Source organism: Megalops cyprinoides, chromosome 16, assembly GCF_013368585.1.
Source record: "Megalops cyprinoides isolate fMegCyp1 chromosome 16, fMegCyp1.pri, whole genome shotgun sequence".
Taxonomy (NCBI): Eukaryota; Metazoa; Chordata; class Actinopteri; order Elopiformes; family Megalopidae; genus Megalops; species Megalops cyprinoides.
This window is the reverse complement of record NC_050598.1, coordinates 16,013,473-16,035,374: the sequence shown is the minus strand read 5'-3', so window position 1 is coordinate 16,035,374 and position 21,902 is coordinate 16,013,473. Positions and strand designations below refer to the sequence as shown.

General features: G+C 42.0%; 2 protein-coding genes across 2 annotated transcripts; one reads left to right on the top strand and one right to left on the bottom strand.

Moving 5' to 3' along the window:
• Positions 1-267: 267 nt before the first annotated feature.
• LOC118791381 (non-histone chromosomal protein HMG-14A-like) lies at positions 268-4,317 on the bottom strand. Its single transcript, XM_036548727.1, has 6 exons — positions 4,159-4,317; positions 2,667-2,696; positions 2,487-2,516; positions 1,783-1,830; positions 1,459-1,578; positions 268-604 (listed from the first exon to the last, which is right to left on the bottom strand). Exons 1-6 carry the CDS (start codon positions 4,171-4,173, stop codon positions 554-556), a joined length of 294 nt encoding a protein of 97 aa, XP_036404620.1. The 5' UTR covers positions 4,174-4,317; the 3' UTR covers positions 268-553.
• A 2,086-nt stretch (positions 4,318-6,403) lies between these two features.
• LOC118791005 (SH3 domain-binding glutamic acid-rich-like protein) lies at positions 6,404-21,267 on the top strand. The gene is made up of 4 exons (XM_036548203.1): positions 6,404-6,740; positions 15,897-16,082; positions 17,661-17,741; positions 20,040-21,267. The coding sequence occupies exons 1-4, from the start codon at positions 6,696-6,698 to the stop codon at positions 20,073-20,075; spliced, it is 348 nt and encodes a 115-aa protein (XP_036404096.1). The 5' UTR covers positions 6,404-6,695; the 3' UTR covers positions 20,076-21,267.
• Positions 21,268-21,902: the final 635 nt, after the last annotated feature.

The window sequence follows — 21,902 nt, the reverse complement described above, 5'->3', positions numbered from 1 at the left end:
AGTCGGCCCACGTATTGAATCTGCCTGGAATGTTTTCAGGTGCTCCTATTCCTCTTCCATATGGACAAGACATTTTTTGTAAAGGAAGTTAAAAGTAAAAACCCCCAAAATAAAAAATAAAAATGAACTCACTGCACATATAGAAGGTAAAAAAAAAATTAACCACCCACAGAATGTTTTGGGAAGGAAAAACGACAGGACAGAATACGACAAAGACTCACAATTTAACTCTACCAAGCTGGTACGCTCTTCCTACACCGGACAAGCTATCAACAATCACAAAATGCCATTTAAAAAAAGAATCTTTTTTTATTGTGTTCATCTTTCTTGCAGACACTTGATATAACCACGTCAGAACTGCAAGACCCTCCATCATTTAGCTTTATTTTGTGCTAAAAACCTGTACCGATATTTATAAAATCGTTGATAAAAATATTCCTCTGTTTAACAATTATGCCATGGAGGTGTAGACCACATGAGAGACTTGGGGGCATTTTGGGACAGGAGGGGGTGGGGAGGGTGGTAAGAGGGGAGGAGGAAGGTGGCAGTGCTGCTACTCAGACTTCGCTTCCTCCTTTTCCGGCTCTTCAGGGGTCTCTTCGACCTGGAGGGGGAAGAGACAGAAAGAGCTAAGGTCACCCTTCAATCAATCAACCTTCCAGGCTGGACAGCTTCATACACCACTTCAATGCTACAGTAAGCCATTACTATTATTTAGCGAACAAGTACACCAGAAAGCAAGCTGATGTTGGCTAGATATCGATCCAAAACCATGAAAAATGTTTGCAGCTCAAACTAAAGCTGACATGCAGGCTATACCTTGCCTCTAAATTTTTAATCATTATGAGACAATGGGTGCAAAATAAAATTCACTGCCTTAAACATTGGTCACACAGGCCCTTACAAAGCCTGCTTACTACTTGTTCCTCACAGCTAATTACTGCTAAATATAACAGTTACATATTGGCCCGCTTGTTACTAGTTTTCAGACTTGGCAGCCAATTAGTTAGATATACGTCTTGAATGCTGATCACAAATTTACGAAATTACTTCCACAAGCACTGTGAGAGATGACATGAACAAACTACATGCTCTCCTGGTGATCTCAGATCAACGGTGACTCAGTGACACACTGATCATGCTGCGTATCGGCGCTTGACGCTCATGTTAGACAACAGAAAAGTGAAGGAGCAAAGAGGGATGTCCCATGAAACACAGCCTGAGAGTACGCCGCTTTCTTTAGACTGAGTGACCAACATCTCCCCTGACGTGCACGTTAACATTTTATTCCTGGGTTCAACTGAATATTTAAAGCTGCTCATTAAGTAAATGGCTTTGTATCCTAAACCATACGCATAGAAAATTAGTTATCCCGGTTCAACTGCATGGGTAACGGACTCAGCTTTCTTGGTTAGGTAGGCGCGTCAGTATTTGTTTCCTCCTGTCCCCAGCGCTTACCTCGTTTGTCTTGGCCTCTCCATTTTCAGAGTGGTTCTCCTCATTGGCCTCTGCCTCCTCCTTCCCCTTTTTCACCTTAGGCTTTTTCTCCTCTTTCTTATCATTGACAGCTTTCTCTTTCTGCAAAAACAGAAAGAGGGACTCTGGGTCTGGACAGTGCAAGTCTCCACAATGTCCCCATGTCAAAATATGCCCAACTCTTCTGAAATTGTTACGACAAACATCCAACTCCTGATGCTTTCAGATCGCATACCAATTATGACTGCTTTTGAGCCTCAGATAAACAGTTATACATGCAATGGGAGGCCTTTGGTAAGCACTTACCTTTGCTGTTTTTTTAGGTTTTGGTTCAGGCTTCGGAGGTGCAGGTTTCTGTAATGGGAAAATGCAAAGATTAATCACACTGTTAGCAAACAAACCAGGAACATAATCTAATATAATCTCTATTGAGACATACAGTATCATAAACAGGGGAATATTAATTAGGTAAATGTTAAACCCAAGCATGTATCTTGATGCTTCACCTGCATAACTACCTACAAGCTACAGAACAAACAACATTGCACCATGCAACTGCGGGGGACTATGCCTGCTTAAAGTGGAGACAGAGCTCCTCCACAGATGATGCATGTTCCCACTGAGAGAGCACTTCTCTGGGCAATAATGACACTGTCCTTTAGGGAGTAAGTGTAGGTCACTTGAAGGTGTATCCTTCTATGAAATGTTGTTCAACAGTCTGTGCTGGTGCACTGGAGGGTCAGTGGTGTAGTTATTTCAGTGGTAGTTATTTCAGGGGAAGTGTAGCACAGTGGTAAGGAGCAGCGCTCAATCAAAAGGTTGTAGGTTCTACTCCCCACTCAGGCACTGGTCCTGTACCACTGGGCAAGGTACTTAACCCAGAGCTTCCCCAGTAAATATCCAGCTGTGTAAATACGTAACATGTAAAGTTGTCATCTGTGTTGGTCACTCTGGATATGAATGACTGATAAATGACAATAATGTAATGTAAAGACAAAAGTATTACTCACTGCCGATAACCTTGCGGATCTCCTCTGAGGCTAAGAAAAGGGGGTAAGAAGGGGAAAAAAGTCACACTCAATTGCCTTATTTCATTTCATTTCTCCGGGATCACCACTCATTTAATAATTCAGATAAACTGCATTAAAAACCCTTCAAGTGTCTGTGAAAAAAAAACTGACAAGACATACCTCCTCCTTCACATCTCCTTCAGCACCTTGCTGTTTGAGAAAAAGATGGGGAAAAGTTAGCTTGACTTTTTCCAAAATCATTACTGAATTATCATTCATGTGATCTTCAGATGGCATTTCAGATGCATCGACGTTACATTGCTACCATGTTATTCATTCGGTATTCATTCATTCTGACGTGAAAATGAGTGAGATTACCTGAATGAGGCACACACAGAAGGAAATTGTAATTCTGTTGCATTAAATGATTTGCATGTGGACAGGTGTTAGCAGGCTCGCCAGCTCCAAACCTTTAAGGAGTTCCCGGTTGTGTCTGAAACGCCCTCATAAAATTTGAATATTCAAAAAAGGAAAAAAGTGCGCTCTGCACAACTGGCTAGGTGACAAGTTCCTGGATAAAAGTTATCTTCGTAGGCAAACGATTGCATTTGAAAACGCAATTATTCTTTATATGGCTAATGTATATTGAAAAGCACATTACTGGCTAGATAGATAGCTAATAACATATCTGATAAAGGATAACGTTAACGTACTATAAAAAAGTAACAGCTTGTTAGCATGTCAGCTACAGAACGCAGGGAAGTGCGATAGGTAGTTAGCTACTGCTCAAGATACAGCGTTAGCAAACTAGCTAACACAAAAACCCCAATTATTAACTTGGTCTGGGCAGTGGAGTTTGGTTTACGAGACTCCAAAACAGTGAGGATGATTTTTAAAATCGCAGGGAGCTAATTAACATTCGCTATGCTGGTAGCAATCGTCGCTGTTCTGGGCTGGGAGCGAAAGCGAAAAAGAACAAAGGGATATGACACTTAACGGAAACCCCGATCTAGTATCCCCCATTCTAGACCTCCCTTCCCTTTTCAGATTTTCTGTCACATCGCCGGGGGAAGGGTGCCGATGAGAAGGGGGAGGGGCTGAAATTAACTTGCAGCTGCGCCATCTGGCGACAAAAAGGCGTTATCGCAACCATCTGGCACCACGAACAAAGAAAAAAAATATTATTTTTGTCTTCAGGAGACGGCGAAAGTCGCTTATAATAAATCAGATTAAAACTAGAGTGTCGTATGCATTTTTCTTATGTATTTCTGGACCCAAATAAGCCCTTGTAACCTTAAAGACAAGCATTTGTTCTTTGACATTTTCACGGTGGACAGAGTCGGAGCTGCAAAGCATGGCTGCTGTGTTTTAACAGCATGGAGACCAAGCGAGACTTCAGACTCCCCACAAGATACCAGTGCGCTACTCAAGAAAGCACCGTTTTAACGTTTCCCTCGCATACAAAAATTGCTTATTTCACAAAAAAATTAGCCAATAATTTCTAAATACATATCTTTGGTTTTCATGATCTGTTTTTTCGCACAACGGGTTTTCTAATTAAAATCACCGTTGTCTCGGAGGCTTGACAATAAATAGCTAACGTGAGCCAGCAAGCTATGGCTCTCTGATTTCAGGAGAGAAGTGTATCCGCATATTCTAGTTAACTACGTACCTTTCTCTTGGGCATGTTGGATTCCTGAATTGCTTCTTTAAGATAAAACTAAAAACCTCTGTTCTCTTACTCAGAGTTCACAGCATGTAAAAGGCAAACGGCCCCTTATACTAAATACTGTAGTAAACACACAGCAACATTAAACCCAGTGGTTGAATGGGGGGAGGGGTGCGGCTAAGCCGTGATTGATGTTGTGCTTGGCCAATGGGTGAGTGACATTGAAAGCCGCAGAAAAAACGGGAATATCAACGCCGGTAATTTTTTACGCGCCAAATGCTATATGCAAGAGAAGGGAGAACATGTTTAAAATTGTGTTGCTGTTTAATAGAAATTTCTCTATCCCTATTAAATAATATGGAGCTCTTGTAAGTGCAGACACGGAGAAAAGTGCGTCTCAGGCCATCAGACGCGAGTAATAGTTCGCTAAGGCTAGCATCCTCTGGGATGACCAGTCCATAATGAAACAGTGCTGTTGAATACAATATCACTGGACTAAAGGAAAATACATTGTGACCACCAAACGAAGCGGGCTGTGTGTTTAGTCTGCTTCCAACATGGCGCCCAGCCTGCTTGACACATTCTTGTTTGGCAGCTTTACCAAATTCCTCCGTGGAAGAAAAACCATACCAGGCGTTTTGAGACGCTGATTCCTATTGGCGGCCCCAATCACTTACCTTCTGCAAGTGATTCTAACCTTCCCAACGACTGGACACTTCGAAAAACGGCTCCCCTCACGGCCATGTTGCGACACTACAATATTCTGGTGTGTGCATGATCGCCTGCGATGTATGTAAGAAAATTAATTGTATAAAGTAGTTGAATGGGTTTAATTCTTCATTTTAAATAAATAGCAGGACCTTTAAATATTGGTATAATCAGCAGTAAACCACTCTCTTTTGTCTTGTGTTTAATTATTTACCGACCACTTCGTAGCTACAACATAATTTATTGTTATTCAAAATTCAGATTTTACCGGTGATATTTATCAGGCCTAAATTTGCCAAAATGTAGACCACATTATTCGTTGGAAGAATGTTACCAATAGCCACGTTTGATTTAGATTTAGATTTAGATTTAGGTAATTTACATTTGGGTAAATTTTCAAAGCAGATGGCACACACAGAGAACAAGCCAGCTAACCAATTAAACGTCAACAAAGGAGAAATGGAGACGGACGAGCAATTAGCCTACATTTTTGGATGCGTATACCCTTGGTATAAACAAAAAGAACCCCTGTCATTATAAATTCAGAGGTAGACTGGTAAGTATGACGTTCTCAATGTGCATTTTACATTTTTGGGAAGTACTTACAAAATCTGCTGTAAGGTAATGTTTGTGCGATATCCACATAATGCTTGGGTCACAATAATTTAGAGGCTATACATAATCAGAGAACATTTCAATCAGAAAATGTTACTTGTCACTAGAGGGCGCCTCGTTACTACGCTTCTCAATTATTGTCACTTGTTTTAGATTAGCGTTCTATACATATGGTGACAGGCTCGGACACCAGGATAAAATACAGAGGGGTATAACTGCAATCCACGGGGGTGCACAGCAAGTCATAAATACTATGTATACATCGGGATATAAGGAGACAGCTGGAGGTGGACTAAGGTCCGTCTGGGGATGCAATGCACTCCTAAGCACCCCCATGGCGCCGGCCCTTGTGGTAGCCTACGTGTTTTCCCTTTCAAAGCGATCTAAAACCCCAGCCTCAATACATTAAATATATTTAAATCAACATGTGATCATGACAGCAAATGTATACTTGCATCTATCTAATGGGATGCTGTTTTTCCGTGACCATCAAAAGTTGCATTAACTGTCATGCAGCCTAGCACTGCAAAAGCTCAATAGTGTGATATTTGCTATACACAAGTACCATATATTGATTGCGTGATTTTCTCCTCTAATAGAAATAAAATAAACACCTTTAATACACATGGCCCAAACACATACTTTAATGAAACTATTATAAATTGGTTAATTAAGCACCCATTTGGAATTTGCAACCCATGCATTGATCCACCTGGCATCTCCTATGTGCCTCCTTAGCTTACGTCCTTCTTTGATTGACCAGTGAGACAAACCGGTAAGTTATTTATTGACCACTTCTGCATATCCAGAATACGCCGGAGCCAAAATATCAGTTGTGCGCAATCGCACTGTTTCAGAGAGGACACGCTATCGCTACCTTTGTCCTGTCGCCTGGACCACGTCCTAAATCAGAATACCTGAAAGTCGAATACGTAGCCAGGTGTTCCGGTTTCCACTGGGGTAACAGGGTAGTCCCCCGCCCCCAGCGCGAAAGGACAGAGAGGCAGAGAAAGGGGGGAGGGACATAAAGCTGTAGCAAGATTCCGAACGATACTGCTGTTCCGCTTAGAACTCTGTACGCGAAATCGTTCTGGCAGCCAAAAGTGTAGTTTCCGTTTCGCTATTTTTCAGCTAAGGAGTTTTATTGCACCACCGTTTGCTGAGAATTGCACGTAGAAAATATCTGGCTGCTGGACAATCATCTGAGAGGGATAAAAATGGTGATCAAAGTTTACATAGCATCCTCCTCCGGATCTACTTTGGTAAGAAAACTTCTGTATTTTTGAGCAGCAAGCTAACGTCATCCGCCAGGGTCAGGCTGTTTTGGTTCTTTTCATGTTTTTGCAGACGCAAGCCTGCCCTATTGTGTTTTCAAGTAAGGCTGTGTTTGACTTTTCGACTGTTTGGCGATGCTGACAGATCACATAATAAATGCCTAGCGTGCTATGGCACTAAGTACGTGTTCGCTATTTACAAAATGCATTGTTAACATAATGCCATTCAAGTATTTTCGATGCCATTATTGGACAGCTGTTTCAATTTCTCAGTTTATATTAGAATTGTTTTTTTTTTTTTGCACTACTATTTACTGCCTGATTTTTTTTTTTTGGAACGCTGCATCTTAACTTGAAATTCTCCTTCGCAGCCGTTCGTTGTGGGTACAGTTTGCACCTACTCCACTGTGTTCATCGTTAAATCTTGTATTCAAGGAACGCCTACCAACTGCAGCTCAAGGGGCAACGTTCAGTAAATAGCACTAAATAAGGTGCTATTGCTGCAAGTCTCCCGTCTCTGTGCTCCGCCGCTAGGTCAGAGCGCCTGCCTGTCACTTCAGCGCAAGCCTGTGGGCTGATACGAGGGACTGCCAGTGAATTTACTTCTCGGAACCATCTCTGCGCACCAGAACCTCCCAGATAACGAACTAACAATGTGGTCAGTTTTTGCTAGTGTGGTTTGCCTTCGTCAGCAACTGCATCAGCATTTGATGTGTTGTGAAATATGAGCAGGTCTGTACATATAATTTCCCGGGAAGCCATATACCTTTAACTCAGTGTAATGTAAGGACTCAAAAGCGTTTTGCATTTCTAATTTGTAGACGGTTTCCACCCTAGGGACTAAAGGAAAATCTTTGCAGAACAGGCTCACTTTACAGATAATGGTGTGGAACTGATGCTGGCAAAGGATTAGATGTGAGTAACTAATTCTTCAGAAAAAGAATTAGTTACTTCAAAGTGCATTAATAGTTTTGTTATTTAGATCCAAACTTTTGAAGCCAAATGAATTAGATTGGTGGCCCTGGATGAAAATGCAGTGAATAGTGAGGTATTTTGAGTCAGTTTTATCCTCCGTCCTTGCCGTTGGCCTCTTCAGGGGGTGTAAGTGCCAAACTGTTAAGGCTGTGCTTCAGCTTTATGGTGCCAGTTTATCACATTGCAAACTCTCCATGATTGTATGAGACTTATGGTATCTCCTGTAGGTGCATCAAAGCAAGGGGAACTCATACCCAACTTCCTTTCCTCGCACATGTTCACACACACGTATGCATACATATATGCGTGCGTGCACACACACACACACACACACACGAGCAAAATTTAGTCATGAGGTCCTGCATTCTTGCCGATTCTTCAGTGCTTTTCTATAAGTACGCAAAGAGCAACATCTAAACCGTGTGTACTTTCCTGTTACGTAAATCCACATACCTTCAATTTATGAAAGTAATTGTAATGCCGCTGACAGAAATCTAGTCCAGTGGTCAAAGCGCAAAGAAGATGTCTTGGGAAAACAAGTTGGCAGAAACTGATGTTCAGACAATGAAAGGTCTGTATTCAGCAGCCCTTTCATCCAAATTCCAAAGATTGCTACCATTTCATACAGTTTGTGTGAGTGCCCATAATCAGGAAACAGTATAGCACTGATGCCGAGAAGTGAGTGACCTCAGATGTGTCATTTTAAAGCTATTTTCCTGGCTGTGGGAGTCGACCAGCACAGCTGATCCATCTGCTAAAGGTTCGTATTTTTTGCTTTGACTGTAGCAAGGTGTACAGGATGGTTATGGCCGTGGCCTTATCACGTGACCAAAAAAAGAATAGCTGCATACAATTAAGGTGGAGCCTTCAAGAAAAATGTGGATGACATCGCTTGGTATTTCAGCCAAATAACTGCCATACACAGACGTACAACCCCCAGCCAAGCACAGCAGCATGAGCATGGTGATATAGGGGTAGTGGGTTCTGGCTGGGTGATCATTCAGTTTGAGTCAACCTTTTACCTTCTTTTTCAGAACTTTCTGAAACTCCCTGATCCTTTCTCTTGCATGCTTACAGAGAATTCAGCTAGGAGGTCTTTGCCTATGATATTGTGTGATTATTGTACATTCCTCAGTACACACACGCACACACATTATTTCATAGAATTTTGTATATATTCTTGAGTCTCATTACTGTAAATAGAGAGGAGGTGGATGGCTGTGCTGTTGGAAGTAGAGCGGCACAGCAATACGGACAGCTCTGACATGACTTTGGATCTGTTATTCACCCCTACTGTTCTCACCCTGCTTGTAATTTCAGTGGGCAGCCCAATGTGACTGCACAGAAAAAGATTGAATCAGATCTGTGACCCGTGCTGACTTCAGCCAGAACCAGACAGCCCCCCCACTGCCCCGTGTACAGATCACTCTGGGGGTGGGGTTGTGCGCGAGGTCAGATAAATTAGGTTAGGTCTGACACTAGCCAGCTTGATCGGGGTACCCTGCTGAGGAGCGGTGATGTCCAGGAACTGGATTACACTGAACTTGGGACTTGTTATTCTCACGGCTCCATTATGAAGAATGGGTGTGTGTGCTGAGTCATGGTCAAAAAGTGAGCAGGCCTCATTCAGAAAGAGCCCCTTCCTTATCAGAGTCAGTGTGAGTGTGCCATGCACAGTGCTTATTTCAGTACCAGAATGGATAGATCAGAAAGGGATGCAGCAGAGCTCAGCCAAAAATGGACAAAATTTTTTGTATTTCCCTCTCTCCACTCCCTACAGAATCTCTGACTTCTTTTTTGAGGCCTGAGTACATTGCAAGGCTGGGGATCAATGGTGATCAATGCGGGGGTCGCCAGCAAACAGTGATTGGCTGCTGGGTGCATCGAGCTCCCATAACCCCAGAGGCAGCACCCTTGAGAGAAGGGCATGGGTAGCATCAGACTACAGCTCATACAGTACATGCTGCCATTGGGAGCTGTTGCACTCCCAGAGCATAGCAACTGGTCAATTTTTATTAGAGGCTACGCTGTTCAAAATCACCTGCTCTTATTTGCTGAACAAAAAAACAAAACAATAAGTTGATGCTAAATCACAGCTCAGCGGTTACACCCTTCCAGCTCTTTCCTCTTTAGCCAGTTTCCTGATTTTCTGCTGTCGACTGGCACAATAACTGTGAAAGAAAAGAAAAAAGCATACCTTTTAGCTCTTGTGCTGTGACCCTCCCTGTCCCTGATCTAGCTGGTCAGAGCAGGGCACTGAGAGAAAAGACACTAATAACAAAGAGAGAGGGAGAGTTCAAATAAAATGGATATTCCTCAACTTTTTGTCTTTGGTATGTTTAGCCTCCCAGACAAACAACTGCTGTTGTACAAGACTTAATCCTTGTTTTATTAACCATGGTTTGCAATTCACTGGGCATTTCAGAGCCTGTAGCTAACCACCAAAAAGATGTGATTTCTGCCTGGACTCATTTTTAGAAAAAAAGATGCATTTAATACACTGAGGACTATGGTCTATTTCCATATTGGGTATATAGCAGTACAGATTCTAAGTTCATTGTTTAAGCAATAAATTATACCTTTAAGTGAGAAGATAAAGATTGGTCAGAGTGGTTGTAGTCGTGGAAGTAGATGTGTTTGAATGGAGCTGAAATAGGCATTTCATAAGTGGTTATGTCAAAAAAGAGGAAATATCCCTTTTTCTGTGTGACACAGTTTGGCTAAATCGAACTACATGGGAGGCACTGTACCCAGACCAGTAGGCGTTCATTTTGCTATTCTGAGATAAATCTGACGTGGAACCACTAGAGACGACTGTGCTGAGGTTGGGCTGGACTTGCTCTAATGGAAACATGACAGACTATGAGCTTGTTTGGGCTACTCTGTAGGGAACATGGTTTAAGTGTAGATTTCGATCAGCACAACTGGGCCTATAATAGCTCTATTGCAACAGTTATACAACTTTGGAATCATGTTGTACTAGTCTTGTTTGAGTTATTAGATTTGGAACTGTCATCCTGCTAAGGTCTGTTGCTTATTGGGAATGACTCACCGATTAGTCTCAGGAAAGCGTTTATATGAAGTATACGGCTGCTGACTTTATGTGTCAGTGTGCTTCATTAATTTATGTAATTGTTTATGTCAACACAGTGTGCCACTTCTCTGCTTTGTAAATAGCCCATTCCATCTCCATTGCCTAAGCTAGTGTTACTGGAAGCCTAGTGTGAATATGCCCATCAAGTTTCACTGTGATAGAGCTCTTAGAGTTTCAGGCAGAAGGTGTTACTGCTGTAACAGTAACAGTGTAACAGGTGCACCAGAATGCAGAGAAAGAAGGGGCAGAACAATGAAGGGAGATCATAGTTAAACTGCTGCGGTATTCAGTGACCTTAGCATGATAACGAGGAATCTGGAGATTGCACTAAAACGAATAGATGAAGTAAGGTAGATTAGAAGAACAATCAGGAAGCATCACTGATCAGCCAGTGAGGCAGGTAGCTTAAGTGTCTTTGTGTTAGAAAATGTTTGCAATCACATATGTAACAGTTAATCATGTTCAGACAGAGGACAGATTACAGCATTTAGAAACCCACAATTAAGGATTAGTTAATAGTACTGGATATGCAAAGAACCCTCACACCCCCTCAGAAAACATAACTTGAGTTTAATGTTTGACTTTCAAAAACAATTTTGAAATACCTTGATTTGTGTGGCTATTTCTTGCAGTTTGAAATTAAGCACTTAAGGGTACATACACTTTGTGTTCTTAGTGTGTCGTAAGAAAGGCCTTGCATGTGAAATGCCTAGCTGCAGTACAGTGAACAACAAAGAATTACCATGTGTCAGTATTTCATTTGTGGGCACATCTGGGTGTGTGTGTTTGTGTGCATGCTTTTATATGGGTGTGTGTGTGTGTATGTTTGTGTTTGGCTGCAGTATGTGTGCGCGCATGTGGGTGGGTCGGTGGCCTCAATCACTCTGAACCACTCGTGCTGCACACCCAGAGCAACAGCCTACATCAGGGCAAGTGAGAGCCCCCTCCAGCCAGCCTGCACCCTCAGAGTGCCAGATAGATAAGGGAGCGAGAGGGAGAAAACATTAGAAATTGAGTTGCTCCTAACACACCCCAACACAGTAACAGAAAATATCAACTGCAAAAAGATGGTTACAGCAGACCTCATCTATGACCTCTGTGCCAAAGGCGTAAGGCTACAGAGGAATCCTTCACTGAGAGTAGAGGATAAGGCTTGCTTTATGTACAGTATGATGTAGAAGCATGGTTGGAGGATCTAATGAATGGATATGGAGCCTTTTCTGTGAAGTGAAAAGACTGTACAGTGAGAGGTAGGGGGAATTGGAGTTTGGCTCTGCTCCTTCGCAAATTAATTTAGCTTGGCGCCAGGACAATTAGGGTTCTGTGACTAGCGGCTCCAGAGAGGGACAAGCTGCTCTCCCTTCATGTTCCTTGCTTGGCAATGGAGCCTCTGTTGACAGTGTTGCACACCTCCCAGCATGCTTTGGGCACGGTGACTGAACCAGGGTGTGGTGGTTTCTTTGATTTGCATTTTTTTTTAAATATTCCTCATGATCCAGTCAAACCAGCTAGGTTTTGTGAGATGTAGGGGAGTTTTTTTTTTGTTTCCACGTGTGAAGTGCTGGTGTATTCATTTGGCAAGATGGTGACATATCACGTCATTCTTAACTGCATTCCAGAAGTCCCAGAATCAGATCTGACATGATTAGATGATAAAGGTGAGATAGAACTGAGTAAAGGGATAATTGTATGTGAGTGATTATTATAAACATCACAGGTAGAGGGCAATTCAGTGTGGTTGTTATCAGTTGATGAGAAAGGGAGGTTAGAATATAAATCAGACTCAAGTCCTGCAACATTATGTTTGATTTGCATTCTGAAATATTCCAGCCTCCAGCATAAGGCCCACCTGCAGATAGTCCTTATCTTAAGCCTTATCTTAAATATGCACAGATGCAGGCTGTTATTAGCAGCTGCAACCCAAGCCAGGTCCGTTAGCCCCTCGGCATGGTTTGTAGCTTTTGTTGGGTTGTGGGTTGCTCTGTGCACTTGTGCAAGTCTGTATACTCATGCTGGGTGGGTGGGGGAGGGTCAGGATTTGGAGCTGCAGACATGGATAGGGCTCCTTCAGCTGGCCATATTTGGTATGTGTTTTACTGTCTGCCTCCTCCCTTGATTACGTCCCACTGGGTCCCGGTTTCCGAGCTTCCTTATAGGGCTGCTCTCCCTCCCTCACAAACACACACACACACACACGCACACACACACACACACACACACACACATACACGCGTGCACACACACGTGCACACACACGCACGCGCACACACACACACACACATACACCAGGAACAGCCTCAGATCAGCTCAGAATTCACTAAACTGAATAAGCATCAGCTGCTCCCCTTTCTACTGCTTTAAAAAACAGGGATAACTTGTTGTTTGGCAGTGTGTGTGTGTGTGTGTGTGTTCTTCTTGGTCTGGTCTCCCATTCCTGTCATATCCTCCTTTAGTCTTGGCGCTCTTAAATTTGGCCTTTTTGATTTATTGTCTTCAGATTAAGGATCTGGCATCGCCTGACCTCTCAAGTGAGTAAACATTCTGAGAGCCAGAGCTCAAGTCAAACTCCTTCTCCTTATGCATTTCCCTAGAGCCTTTTATGTCAGAAATAAAGAATTCAGAGCATTTGCCGACAATGTGTTCCTGTTTATTTAGCTCCCTTTTGGCTTACAACAAGAGGTTCATCCATTTCCCATTATCTTCCAAATCTCGGTGCAAAGGAAAAATGGGTCCAAGGAATAGGTGGTTCAGACTGATGTTCATCTTAGTTGCACAGATAAAGTGCTACTGTGCCAAGATTAGTCATTTTGTGATTGACTAATTGTAATCAAGGAGGGTATCTAAAACAAAAACTGACTGAAGGGAATTCTGAAATGGTTTTTGTATAGTACCAATTATGTCATTATGCTGCCAAAATATAAAAACAGATGCAAAAACAGCCATTCCACAGTGAGGGAGTTTATTGCGGTATGTCAGTTTTTTCACTTGTTTAATTAACTCAAGAAGGGACTAGGGGAAGTATTAAATATGAGCACTGTGCATAAAACTGAACTGAAAAAATGGAGTGAACATCTCATGAAACCAAATAGACTATATGTGAACAATAGATTAACATAGATGTTGTCTGTGTTTGAAGGGCTCTGACGTTTTCAAAGTGAAATTCACCAGAAAAGCTCTATATATAATAGTGCCACACTCAGGAAACCCATTTCATCCGGAAACTGTGGTAACTGAAAATAGCCGCCAAACAGAACGTCTTTGGACAGTGTTTTTTGAATGAGACATCGTCATGGTTCCTGTGACGCTTTTTTAGTGCTTACAACTGAAATGCTCAATGCATGTTGCCAACCCTGTAACAGGAAGTCTCATGTAGGTTGAGGAAGTTGCTGTATTTCACTTTTTTAAGAAACACTGGCATTTTAAGTGATTAATTTGCACTAGTATTTTCCTTATTATTATTTATACATTTTGAATAAACGTACAAACACATAAACTGAATTGTAGAATCACTATTCATGAACATAAATGTAACTAACATGTCTGACAGGAAGTGGTGAGACATGTGCAACAACGTCCTACTGGCGTCAGTCCATTAGCTGATATTTAAAGACATCATGACAGATCATGGTGCTGCTCCATAGTGTTTCCAGGGGAGCTGTTTGACACGTCTTCATAATGATGGGAGGCTGAATGTGTGGGAGCTCGCTACCGGGTGCAGTAGAACACTCGAGTGCGACTCGGCTCGTCTTTCTGAGGGACGACCTCTTCTGCTTGGCCGCTCCTGACTCTGCCTCAGCTGAAGGAGACCTAAGTCTGTTTTTCTTCCTCCAGAGTCCGCTCACCCTGCGGTGTCTGACTCGACTAACGAAGGCCCCAGGCCTAATTGTGGCTCGTTTGGAGGCGCTCGCATGTTATTCCCCCGTGTGCACCTTCCCACGGTGCCTTCCAACGCTTGTCCAGCTTACTGGAGAGCCAGCCATCAGCCTCCTTTATCCTGTGGCCTGCTTCCCTCTCCCTCTTACTGGCCACCCTCGGGCACGCTATGATGTGACAGGGTGGTGTGCAAAGTGGCGCTATCACAAAATGCAGGATGGTTCTGGAAAGTTATCTTAAAAAGATTTGAAAAAGATTTATGAAACATTTGGAAGCAGTGCATCCTGGACAAAACACTGGAATCAAATCTATTTCATCTGTTCCTCTTCGGGAAGTGGGCTGGCCTCTAGTCTTCCAATTATGGTTCAGCGTGCTGCAACTGAAAGACCAATATCACTCCACTTTGAATACGGCCCAGCTGTACCTCTGTTCTCTGCTAATGATTGAAATGATGACTTCATCGGTCAAAATTTCCATGCATTCTGTGTCTTTTGATTTAAGAGAAATTTAAGAGTATCTAATGAAACAATGGGTGTGGTAGCTGAATGGTAAACTGTTTTTCCTCTGTGTTCCTGGGACCAGTTCTCCATCTCAAGCCACTAGAAATGTTTGTACATCCAATCATCTACCAGCTGTTACACCAACCAAAAATAAGTTTAGTCATGGCTGTGTTTGATGTATGTTATGTGCATTCTTATAAATAAACTATTACTAAAACTATTTATGCATAGAACAAAGGTTGTGAAGAGATTCCTGCTGACCTGAAGTAGTTACATATTTGGTAAGAGCAAGTTAGGAGATGAGGTGATGACATCTGTTTGTGGAACCTTTGGCAGGCTTTAGTGCCCATGGCCTGAACCTTATAAGATGTTTTGTTCAAAAGTTATTGAAGTCTCAAAAAAGAATATCAAGACAATATTGAGTGTCAAGCTAATTTACCTTGGAATACAACATGTGTTATACGGATTTAACATCCTATGCCTGCTCTCTGCTAGGCATATGATTAAAGACCAGGCATAATAAAAAAGGCTACTAGTCCAGTTGGTGCAGCAGGGGTAAATGTATGATCTGACCTAACGCTCTGTTCTATGTCAAACACAGCATTAAGCCAGGTGTCCACCCAGCTGGTCCAGCTGGTCCCAGTGGTTGTGGTTCAGGTGATTTGGCACTCTCTGACTTTCTTTATGACCCTATGCCCCTAGATTAAGAAGCAGCAACAGGACGTCATGGGTTTCCTTGCGGCCAACAAAATAGAATTTGAGGAGTGTGACATCGCAGCCAATGAGGAGAACCGAAAGTGGATGCGGGAGAATGTTCCAGAAAACTCCCGGCCTACCACGGGAAATCCCCTCCCTCCACAGATCTTTAATGAGGAGCGATATTGTGGGGTGAGTGTAGGGGAGCGTAAGCCAGATTCTCTATTCATGTGTATGAACACTTATATGTGTGTGTGTGTGTGTGTGTGTGTGTGGGTGTGTGTGTCCATCAGTCTGATGATAATTTTGGAATTTATCAGTTTGTTCTTTGTTGGAATTTCCTCTGCACATGCCACGTAGGTGTGTAGACATGTTTGAACAGGATAACATGTTTTTTTTTGCATTTTAATGAAATTGCACAACTGTCACATTTATATGTGAACTAAATGAACTATGTGAACTTTCACAGTTGAGATACATAAATACGAAATTAAATTTGCCATAAACAAATAAATATGCTAAGTTGCGCAGGCATGATCGTAGAGAGTGATCGATGGCTCATAAGCTGTTATTGTTTGCCATGAGAGGCCTTCATGAGTCTCTGTAATGCCCTGGAGCCTCTGCTGATGAGAGGTATGCAGCATTCGTACCCCATCCCTCCCCACGTTCAAGCTCCACCTCTGTAGGCTCCTTGGCCCAGAGGGGTGCTTCAGTGGGAGGTCAGTGACAGAGCTTGACTATTCCAGCTGTCAGTTAGCCACACATGGCGTCATCCGACTGATGCCAGAGTATATACGCTACATATTCCCTACAAAGTCACGCAACAGACGGCCATAAACAACGTGAGCGATAAACTGCACTCATCAGATTGCTTTTGCATTGATGACTTGTGAAACATACCACCCCCTTCATGTGCAACTTGTCTGTGATGCCCGCTGTAACATTCTAAATGTTGTTGCTCACTGGCCGGGGTGGGCCGTTCATGTTTGTGTTACAGAACAGCTGAATGGGCAATTGTTTTGAAAATGCAGCTGTTGGAGATTTAAGAAACTAATTAACCTTACTGCTAAATTTGTCTGAAGCCAGAACTTTCCACTTATCTGTAAATAGCTACTGTGTGAACTTGTGTGGCACAGAATTCCTTTTAGAGGATGCGGCTCACCTGCATGCAACCAAACCACAGTGTGGCTAAGACAAACATCAGTGCATTCTACGAAGTACACTTCTGGCTGAGCAAATAACAGCGATAGCACATCTCTGAGAAAGGACCTGCTGGTGCTTTTCCACTGCTTACCTTTGTGGCATTGCACCTGTTGGCGAGATTGGCACACAAATAGGAGAGGTGTGTCTGTCCGCCTCTCTGTGGGAAGAGCACACGGACGAGAAAGGTGTGTCTGTGCAGCGGGCAGTGGGTGGAATTCCTGGGCAAATGGACTGGATTGTGGTTGCATCTTTAGAGCAGCTGGTGGGCGGGGCTAATTAGCACTCAGTCAGGGAGGTGTGTCTTTGAAGCTGTTAGCGGGGTGTGTGCTAGGGGTACAAAGCAGTCTTTTCTCAGAAAGATCTAAATCACACCTACTATCATAATCATATTTACTATATACCACTCCCCTCTACTAGTTTTCTCTATATAATCTAAATCATATTCTCTAAGTAATAATGGGTAAAATTAATACAAGCTTGTCTTTCCAATGAGGTCTCATGCAATATTGTCTGTTATGAAATGGAAAAATAACATACCCATAAAAGGTTTCGTTTTAATTCCCACAGAATTACGAGGCCTTTTTTGATGCTAGAGAAGACAATGCTGTGTATGCATTCTTAGGGCTGACTGCCCCACCAGGATCAAAGGTATGTGACATTTCTGCTGTGCTCCTCAAGTCTGCCATTCAAAACCACAAATGACAGCCAGGCCACAGACTGGCAGCTGCAGTTGGAATAACAAATATCAGGAGGCATGCTGTGTAGTTCACTTACTTGTCACTGTTATCACTGTAGTGGAATGTAGCATAGTGAGAATGAGGCAAGATTAGATTTCATTATATGATTATGGTTGCATTCACTCTGGCAAAACACAACATGACAAAAAAGCTTTAGATTCTGTGAATTTATGGTTTTCAGTGTGAAGGCCTGGGATTTTTTTTATTACGCATTTGGCTATTCCTGTAGTGTTTTCACTTCATCAGTCGATGTAGTTGTAAAATTGCAGATGCAGTCATCATCCATAATATTGTAATATGTCAGTCAAATTTCCTCTATCAAGATGATGAAGCATGTTGTGACCAGTTATTGACCAAGATCAGGTGCAGTCCCCCCACTTCTCTCTGTTAACATGGAAATTGCAGCTAAGTCTGGAATGCACTTGGTCCTGCTCATGCAGACACAGAAAATCATTAGCCTCTTTTATTCAAATGCACATTTCAAACCATAGACTGACACAAATTAAATTAATGAATTGCCACACTGTGACACATTTGTATCCCGTACAAGGTTGAGTGTTTTCAGTTCATTAGGCATCACATGCTTTCTTAGGCAATTCATGCCTGAAGTTACATATTTTTAAAACTCAGGTGAATTTGTTGACATGTAAACATTTAAGTGTCGCTGCCATTGAACTAGCATAGTTTTTCAGTTATGGGAATTATGATAATTGTTGTACGGAAGTGGATATCAATTCCATAACCCTGCTCCCCACGCATGCGCGTGTGCACACATGCACGCACATACACACACACACACACACACACACACACACACACACACACACACACACACACACACACACACACACACACACACACAGACCTCCTTTTCATACACATTGATATGGTCTGGCTCAGGAGTGATTAGACAAGAGGTTGGAACTGGAGTTTTCCAATCTGTGGATCAGTATTTATTGTATTTTTGAGCGGAAAGGCAAGAAATAAACAAAATGTAAATGCTGTGGTTGCTCACCCTCCAGGGTACCACAAAGGATAAATTAAACGAAACAGGAAAGGTGATGCTGTCCCTTTTCAAGGTCCCATTTTTAGCTCTTTTCTGCTGATTCTGCTCGCACGCTGTCCTCTCACTCTCATCCATCCTCCCTCACTGTGGATACAACAACACTTTTATAGCTGACACATCCTGACAGTCAGTCACTCTCATCCTGCTCAGGTGCACCAGTTCCTTCTGCATGAGAGGGTGGTGTGGACTTCTCCTTGCTCCTCCTCACAGACAGACATGTACCACAATCGCTATAAGGGAAAATTTGATAGCAGTCATAATATTTGACTCCCCCCTAGTCACAATAATCAACTCCTCCCCAAAAGCATTAATGCCTTAGTTGTAATTTTACGGTGCTGTCTTGCTCAGGCACAGGGTGTTAATTAAGATGAGGTCACGGTCATATTCACTACGCCTCAGTGGCTACAGCATGTCAGGCCTCCCCTGCTCCACCCAGCTCCTAGCTCCTGCTCTCAGCATGTGCTGGGGTGCCCTCTATCAGAAAGGCAGACAACTGGAGAAGGCAGGGGAGTTTGAGTGTTGGGGTAGATTCTCTTGTATATATATGTCTCACATCTTCACTTCCTGTCACAATACCAACTCCTAGATAAAATTCTTATTCTCACATCTGGGTTTTGCTGTGTCACAGCTACAAGGAAAGGAATGAGCAATGTCATGAATGAGCAAATGACCTGGGCTGTCCTCATCTAAAATGATATATGTTTTAGAAATAAAATATCTTCAGATGATAAGATGGAAAAAAAAATACACAGGGCTAAGTTGCATCAAAGAATTAAGAACATTTTGGTTAGGATTGCTTTGGAATATTGCTTTTTCAGTTTGTGTTCGGTAACATGTCTTATTACTGCCTTGAGAATATCTGTGTTGCAGGTATGAATAACTTGTTTTGGTTTCTTTAGATTATTTTTTTGTGGAAGTCATAAGAACATTATATTTTGTTGACATTAGAACATGGCAACTCTGTGTTGCTATAGTGAACTAGACCCAAGACAAACATAAACTTCACTTTAGGTTTAACTAGCTCCATAAGTAATTATACACATGTATAGTAAACATTTGGTGTGTAAATGAATGCTACAGTGGGTTGACACCACAGAGAAATTAAAATTTTCAATTTTAACTATATTTTCTGTTTCCAAACAGGAAGCAGAAGCCCAGGCCAAAGCGGAACAGCAGTAGTAAATGAGTGCCTTGCCCGTTCCTCAGCGCCCTCTTCCTTCAGCCTTCAGTACTGCGGCTCATCACCAGTGCTTCCTGGAAGAGCACTCAGAAGCTTGATCTAGTCACAGACCAAAACATTCGCATTGCATCCTTCATTTGAATACCCATTTTCTCTGACCTTTGGATATTTGCCATCATAGTCATTAAATGAATGATTAACAATGCCTTTTTAGAGTTTGAAGAACAGTAGTATCCTAAGACAAGGGTTGGCAACACTTAAGCTGCCAATTTATCATAATGCTGTTGAGTCCCTTTTTGTGCCATGACTTTTAAAACAGACAGACTTTTCTGTCAGCATAGAGGTTGCCATATAGTGTGATATATTTGGAGAAAGGTTTGTTTTGAGATGCTTCCCCTTTGCCATTCATACCCCTTTTTTGAAGTCATTGCAAATAACATTTGCAATAACATGCTTTTATAATGTAACTAGTTTGATACAGAGGAGTATTGATTGCACTGCAAGAATTTTTGACAAATATATATAATGAAGGGTACCAATGCATTTTGTCTGAGACAAGAAGTCTGTAAATCTTAATATTTGTCTTAATATGCTTCCTTTCTCCTTTATTTTTTTTTATTATTTTGCACATTTTTCCCATGAATTAACAAGCACAAAAAAGGAAGGTAACATGCCAAAAATACATTATTTTAAAGGATGCAGGGACATGAAAATATCTATTGCTTTGTTACTGTATACATTGTTGATTGTATCTTAGATTATGAGAAAAATATATTTTGGTATACACTCTAGCACTGTTGCGTCAAAGCCTTTTTAATGGCTGTTTACTAATATATCCAGTTACACTGGAATTGCTGTTATGGTCTCATCCCTTGGACATAATAAAGGTAGAAAATTGGGTAATAAAATGCACGTCCTAACCATGCATAACATTTGAGCATCTGTGCAATGCTTTGAGTATTTGATGGGAAATGTTCTGATGGTTATAAAATAACACCTTCGTCCCAGGGCGCTAATGGGTTTTTTTGCAGGGATTTTGCAGTAGCTTTAATATATGATATCAACACTGTTTCCCCACCTCTGCATGTTGGCAGTAAACTGATTTTTTTTCTTCAAGAAATGAAGATACAATTGATTCTAATAGTTTGTGGGTCTAGAGGAATACATTAGTCCATATTTGCGACAATATTGATGTTAGTTTTCTTGTAACTTGCACAATAAACAACTGTATTCTGCAAGACATTTGATAACTTGAAGATCTCTTTTTTTTACAAGAGGAAGACACTGGAAATCAGTGGTGGTTCACTGTTGTGCAGAGTGAAGGCACCTTGATTAACGATCTAAGCCTTATTTACATTGAGATATTCAGCTTGGAAGAGTGGAAAGTGATTTTTTTCATGATATGGGGTCACATCATTCCCTTCCCAGCATTCACTTGAAGCTAACCATATCATGAATCTGGATGTTTGTTTGTGTGTGTGTGTGTGTGTGTGTGTGCGCGTTCATGCATGTGGGCATGCATTTCAGGTACTTGTGACTGTGTTAGAAGTGTAAATGGAGGTCTGTGTGAATGTGATGTTGTGGTCAGTGTGTAGCCTATGCTACACTATAAGGTTTAAGGGATACAATGCAGTAGGTGAGTCCATAGGCCAGTGACTGCCCAACACAAACAACAAAGGCCCTGTTTACACTTGGTTTTAAAATGCGTGTTGGGCGATCGAATAACAAGCGGACGGCCGAGATACATCGCCGTTTATACCTGTGTCTATCATGCGACTCCAAGGTGTCCAGCTGGCCACTTGTGTTCAGATTTCGTTATTATATTC

Coding starts and splice junctions, on each gene's coding strand:
- LOC118791005 (XM_036548203.1), top strand. CDS start 6,696: ATGGTGATCAAAGTTTACATAGCATCCTCCTCCGGATCTACTTTG. Junction 16,083..17,660: donor ATGAGGAGCGATATTGTGGG/GTGAGTGTAGGG, acceptor TAATTCCCACAG/AATTACGAGGCCTTTTTTGA. Junction 17,742..20,039: donor CTGCCCCACCAGGATCAAAG/GTATGTGACATT, acceptor GTTTCCAAACAG/GAAGCAGAAGCCCAGGCCAA.
- LOC118791381 (XM_036548727.1), bottom strand. Junction 2,517..2,666: donor AAGGAGATGTGAAGGAGGAG/GTATGTCTTGTC, acceptor CCCTTTTCTTAG/CCTCAGAGGAGATCCGCAAG. Junction 1,579..1,782: donor AACCTAAAAAAACAGCAAAG/GTAAGTGCTTAC, acceptor CTGTTTTTGCAG/AAAGAGAAAGCTGTCAATGA.